Source organism: Sinocyclocheilus grahami, unplaced genomic scaffold (genome assembly GCF_001515645.1).
Source record: "Sinocyclocheilus grahami isolate Dianchi unplaced genomic scaffold, SAMN03320097.WGS_v1.1 scaffold91.1, whole genome shotgun sequence".
Classification (NCBI taxonomy): Eukaryota; Metazoa; Chordata; class Actinopteri; order Cypriniformes; family Cyprinidae; genus Sinocyclocheilus; species Sinocyclocheilus grahami.
Window position 1 is genome coordinate 351,413 of NW_015505270.1, and position 6,630 is coordinate 358,042.

A 6,630-nucleotide genomic window follows, 5' to 3' on the forward strand; every position below is an offset into this window, starting at 1 on the left:
TTTTTTTTTTTTTTAAATTTCTGAAAGGGGGGGGGGGGGGGGGTCTGTTTAGCAGAAGTGTGCATGTAAAGAGAGTCATCGGTAAGTCATGTGCAGACATGAGTAACAGGTTAGTCCACATTCCTCTGGGCAAGAGATCGAGAGGGAGTCAGTCAACAGGAATCAACCCAGCATCTCAACACCCTTTCCCATACAAAAAGAGCCCAATCCGTTCCTGATATGAAGCAGGGGTAGTAAGAAGGGTCGACTAGTGATTCAGTAACGGACTGGTCTATTATTTGACATGTTTATTTAGGTTATTTTTTCTGGATTCCTGATTCACAGAGCTCACAAAAGGTACGGTCAAAATTACCATTGTTCAGCGAATTTCTGGGGCTGAAATCCAGTCATAGGAATAGGAATCCATGCAATCAGGAATTTTGTGTGTGGTGAACGATTTCCGAATGAAGGTTCGGAGATTCAGTTTCACGTTGGTCATGCAGATAATTGCCCAGCAGAAAGCAGCTTGGTTTGAAGTTGATCTGTATGTAAACTCTGCTTTGTAAATCACAACACCGTTAACAAAAAAAAAAAGTTTTTTTTTTCGCTGTGAATATTTCACAGAAATTTTTGCTAATGTGCACTTATGAGTAACAGTCAGTATGGTAAAATTGTCACAAAAGTCAAAATATGAGATTTGAGCCAAAACAGTTCCAAAAAATGGACAGCCTTTGACAAAAACAACCAAAGATATATAGCAAGTAAAAATGTTATTATTTGCATTATACTTTTGTTTTTCCATGCTGTCAACAGCCCAGAACAGAATTGTTTTTCAGATCTTCATTTGAATGACCACGATATCAACTTTTAAAACCCCAAGATTGTAAACAAGAACAAAACTTGGTTCTTTTAAAGGACTTATTCAAAAAGATGAGTTTAAATCAGTCTAAAACATTGGTTCTCAACTTTTTTAGATTCAAAGCTTTTGTACGTTTTTTTTATCTGAGAGTGCATATAGGCAAAGAAGATATTTTCAGTAGTTCTTCCATAATTATGAACGTTTGAAACTGCTTGTTTCAAATGTTTTATTTACAGCAAAAGGACGTAATTACTGATATTTTGAATTAAGTAACCATGATTAATTTTGTGATTTCAGAAGTAAAAAAAAAAAAAGATAATTGAGAGGGAAAATATTTCTTGATTTTATGCTGCTGTTGTTTTTTTTAGTTATGCTGAGGGCCCCCTTGGAAATAACACTGGTCTATAACACTGCCCTGGAAATTTTACAGCATTAGCTGAGATCAAACTCATTCTAAATTAAATGTATCCAAATTAATTAAAATCGAATCAAAATCAGAAACAAATTTAAGAATCACCGGTTTATAATCACCAGACTAGTCAACTAACTGTTAAGACAATCCATCAAACATGAAATAATATAAAATATGAATAGCTTCACACTAGGCTTGCCACGTTAGACGGTGCAGACGGTGATATCGTTGTTAAGCCGCAACACCGGTTACGTCACTTGCCCACCGCGGCACCGACCCCCACCGTAGTTTTTATTTTTTTATAGTAATAAAAATCATTTAGTTCTGTAAAAGAACAGACACTATTAAAAACTGAACGCGGCGGCTCAATGCAGCGTGCCAACGACAGTTGCATCACAGATCAGACTTCATTTATCCAGTGAGGAGAGTGAGGAGAGCTGACTGACAAGAAGAGTGAGGTGAGACAGACAAGACGATCGTGGATGATTTAGTTTCGAAACTAAATGCAAAAGCACCTGTTTGGCAGTATCTTGGATTTTGAAATGCCTGTTGACTTTTGCCGTTTATCTAAGGTGATTTTGGAAGTTTTTTTAAACATTTGTTTCTTATTTAATTGTTTCCACAGTGTTTGCTGATTTTTACTTTATTTAAACTTTGTGTCATTTATTTTATTTGGCATCAAGGTGTATGCCGTGCCTCCAAGCTTTCTTATTCGTTTTGCTAATAAACTTTCTACGTTTTTTATTTATTTGGTTATATATTATACATGTTTACTTATTTCCAGTTTTGTATACCTATTTAAACTATATAAGTTATTTGTTATTTTATATTAGGCATAGCCTGCCCTATAGCATGGTGTATTTTTATTCGTTTTGTTAATAAAAGTTCTATGTTTTATATATAGGCTAAAGTGTGTTTGATGTTATATTTTGTTGTTGCATTCAAGCAATTGCCGCCGAATTGCTGCTAATTCGATAAATAAAATGCGCATAGTGCTTTTAAGCTATTTAAAAGCAAAGGAAAGCGAGGAAAAGAGGGATAATTCAAACAAACCGACTTGCCGCTATTTGAAAGTGAAATTAAAATGCGCACGTCGCTTTTGCAAGCTATTTAAAAGCGAAGGAAAGCGAGGAAAAGAGGGAATGCCCCTGCCCCCATGGTGATATTATCGGTGTTGTCACACATCGATTAACCAGTGGGAAAATTTCTTCACCGTCACAACCCTACTTCACACTGAGGTGCCTGATGTTCTGAAAAATAGTACAAATATCAACCACAAACAAACCAAATGTGAAAGTGCTCCATCACAATAAAGTGCCAATGGGCTAATAAAATGCCAAAAGATAAGATGATCTATTTTTGTCTTGCACAAAGACACGGTGGTTTCAGATTGGAATAAGTTTAAACAAGGAAGCAATCAGTTGTCTGGAACGTGATCATGCAATAAGGTCAGGTTACACTTACTCTTTCAACGTCTCAAAGCCTTGCTCCTTATAAAGGAGTTCTTGCCTCATACAGGCCAAATCTCTCTTCAGCTTATTTACCTGAACAAAAGACAGCAACAGAGAGAAAGTGAGCAGGTGAATGAATGAGACAATTGCATAATTACAAGACATCTTACATATAGCTTTAAGTGTAATCTCGCTTCTTGTCATCACATTTGAAATCCATGATGTACAGAGTGCCGCAAAGATTACACCCAATTTGTGTCTTACATAAACAAGAGAGTATTACCCGGCTTTTTGCTGTAACAATCTCCGCTTTGAGGATCTCAGGGTCATATTTACTGCTTGATGAGGACCTGGAATTTACTGTAGAAAGATAAGAGTTCAAAGGCTTTATCTTATCTGTAAAACCACTCGGCACAGCTCTGGAATTCCATAGCGATTTATAATAATGCTACAGACTGTGTCATAAATCTATATCCATTATAATAGCCTTTCATTTAAAATAAAAACAAAATTTGCTTGCAAAAGAGTGAGGTCACTGCACAAATATTTTAAAGTGAATTCAAGACTCCAACCTCATCAACAAAGCATGCAGCTCTCACCATCTTATCTTTACAGATGATTTGGTTTCAATTATGACTTGTCTTTGATTCTTGTGACATAGGACAAAACATGTTTAATCTTCACACTTGATTTTCTCTTTATGTTATCAAAATTGTGACACAGTTCTCAGACTATAACTTGACAGATCGTGAAAAAAATTTAAAATAAGATTAACAGATATATTATGTGTTTTTTAAATAAACATTACTACCATGTCCTAGAAGGTTTAAAAATATAAACTTATAAAACATATATAAAATATAGACTACAGACATAATATAGAAACATTTATATGATTCGTCTATATTTGTAATATTTATTCATTTTTATTTTTCACATTGTTGACCTATAGTGCGTGACAAATTTTATGACAACGTGAAAGGAGAATAATTCTAAAAATGTTGAACAGATTAATCCGAATTAGTTTTCCTTAATACACAAACTTGTTTATAGCCTGTTTTATCCCATGTCTCAAGAATCAGTGTCAAATAGCTCAGAAATATGAACAATCTTTAAGTGACAGACACAGGTACAGAGTCACAAGTCTTACAGCTAGTCTGTGAGGACGACTTGTCCCGCCAAGCATCATTTAGCTGCCGATATTCCTGCTGGGCCAGGTGAAGTCGCTGTTCTTTGACCTGGTAGATCTCCTTTTGGGCACTCAATGCTTCCTGAACCACGTTCAGATAATCCCGCAACATGAGCTCCTGCTCCCGCTGCCACTGAGCCCGCGGATCCTCCAACTGGGTGCTCTCTGTGGGAAGGAGAGATAAAAATATCTTAAATTAGTGAAATACATACACTACCGGTCAAAAGTTTGGAATCATGATTTTTCAATGAAGTTTACATTTTTTTTATGTAATTCGACTTATAAATACACTACTGTCCAAATTTTTGTTATGTTTTTAAAATAAGTCGCTTATGCTCACCAAGACAGCATTTATCTGATCAAAAATACAGTAATAACAGTAATGCAATGTTTTAATTTTTAAGTGTAATTTATTTCTGTGATGGAAAAGCTGAATTTTCAGCAGCCATTACACAGAAATTATTCCAACATGCTGATTTGATGCTCAAGAAACATTTATTATTATTAATGTTGAAAACAGTTTTTGCTGTTTAGATTTCTATTTCAAATAAATGCTGTTCTTTTTAACTTTCTTTTCATCAAAGAATCCTGAAAAAAAACGTATCACAGTTTCCTCAAAAATATTAAGCAGCAAAAAAACTGTGCTCATCAGTTGCATTGTTGTTAACTAAAACCATTAACAATCATTTTCAATAAATGAAATGAAGCTGAAATAAACAATAAATATTAGATGAAAAACTAGAAATTTCTAAGAGAAATTAGAAATGTTCTCTTGGCAATTAGCTGTAATAAAATAAACTTAAATTGAGGTAAACTACTAAAACTAAATAAACCTAAATAGAAACTTAAAAAATAAAAATGATAAAATACATAAATCACATAAAATTATTAAAACTTCAACAAAAATTTAAACTGAAAATATATTTAAAAAAAGCTAATTCAAAATATTAATGAATTCTATAATTGTGTAAAAAATAATACTAAAACAACACTTTTAGATCGGTGTGTCCACATATACTGGGCATTTGTAACAAATTATTTACAAAGAAATTTGTTCTAGTCATTTTTCATGAATGAAGGCCACTGAATGAATTCTGTTTTGTCTCTCAAAGCCTTGTTTTCATTTGTGTCAAATTAAATATGACACTTAATCTGTTTAAACCCACAGAATCCCATATAAGACACTTTATATACTCCTGTGCATTCGTGAGGTGGGCTGAATTTTGCTCAACTTACTGGTATTGTGGTCGACATAATAGGCTCCAACGTGGGGGTCGTAGGCTTCCTCCCATCCCACAGGCAGCTCATCTCCAATACAGTCTGCAAAAGTCAGCGGCTTAGTCTGCCTGGAAAATCAAATAGAGAATCCAACTGTCAGTCAACGGACAATCACAAGGAAAACAGTATGATGTTGGACCTCCACACTTCATGCCTGTTTTCTGTGGGGATGTCACTCCAGCATAAAACGGAGAATTTGAGCGTGGCACAAGCATGTGTGTGGGGGGAGGGGCATCAGAGGAATGTCAGGCTATTCACCTCCAGTGTGCTGGCCGAGCACAATAGCCGGAAACCCAAGCCGGGCATTCCACAGGTCCTGCTGACCCATAACCTGGAGGTTTCTGAGGCAACACACTGTGGCTCTCCAAGCCCAGTGCTTTGGATCACCGTAGAGCAATTGGGACGCTCACTTGGCCAAAAACAGCACGCTAAAACTTTTATTAGCAGGTGTTCACTAATACTAGCAAAGTAGTCTGGCTGAACTTCAGTGCTTCAGTGGAGAGTGCTGTTGGCACTCGCTAGCTAGACTAATCAATTAAAAAGAAAGAGCTTGTTGAGATGTTAAGAGTCAATTTAAAGAGCCTAGGGTAGGAGGTTTATCACAAACCTGATATAAGAAGGATGCTAATCATTATGCTAACCAAAGGCATCAGGTAACAATACTTTGGGGGGAAAAAAAAAAAACTTTTAGCTTTGGGTTGAAAAAAATATATATATTTAGGCTATTATGTTTGTCCTAAATTACCTAGTATACTCCTGACTCCTACTGATAAGATAATTTTACAAACAGGTCAATAGTTAGTATAAAAGTTATTGCACTGTACAATCACTGAAAAATGATTTTGGAAATTGTGCGGTTTAAAGGGGTCATATGATGCGATTTCAATTTTTCCTTTCTCTTTGGAGGGTTACAAGCTCTTGGTGCATAAAAAAAGATCTGTAAAGTTGCAAAGACTAAAGTCTCAAATCCAAAGAGATATACTTTATAAAAGTTCAGAGTCTGCCACCCCTACCTAAAACGGCTCGTTCTAACACGCCCCCACATGTCTACGTCACGATGTGGGAAGATTTGCATAATGCCGCCCAAATGTTCACGCAAAGAGAGAAGGCGTAACTTTTATTCTCGCTGTAGTATTGTTGACGCTGCAGCCATGTACGCTGTGTGCTTCGTTGTGAAAGCGAAACTACTTTGTTTGGTCTTCCAAAAGAGGACGATATCCACTTCGTCATGCCTAGAGCTGATCCGTGCTGGTCGCTGAGGGAATACATCAACTTTCACCGTGGACAAAGCGGAGTCCAGCCCGGGGTCCGTCACATGTGGCTGCCGCTCATTCGTCGCATCCGCCAGCCGCGCCGTTCTCGACTCTGCCACCTCAGCTCACTCTATCCCGGCCTCAGTGCACACTAAGCCGGGGCTTCCCCTCACGCTAGGCCACTGTGTTTTCGTTGTGAAAGCGAAACT

The 6,630-nt window shown here is 36.6% G+C and overlaps 1 protein-coding gene across 1 annotated transcript in view; it reads right to left on the bottom strand.

Annotated features, from left to right (window-relative positions):
• Positions 1-6,630, bottom strand: part of LOC107587260 (protein KIBRA-like) — a 77,361-nt gene that overhangs the window by 42,741 nt on the left and 27,990 nt on the right. The window contains exons 2-5 of the mRNA XM_016274979.1: positions 5,127-5,236; positions 3,852-4,055; positions 2,985-3,061; positions 2,715-2,794 (exon numbers count right to left, since the gene is read on the bottom strand). Coding sequence (XP_016130465.1) covers positions 2,715-2,794; positions 2,985-3,061; positions 3,852-4,055; positions 5,127-5,236 — 471 coding nt within the window. The remainder of the gene's footprint in view (positions 1-2,714; positions 2,795-2,984; positions 3,062-3,851; positions 4,056-5,126; positions 5,237-6,630) is intronic.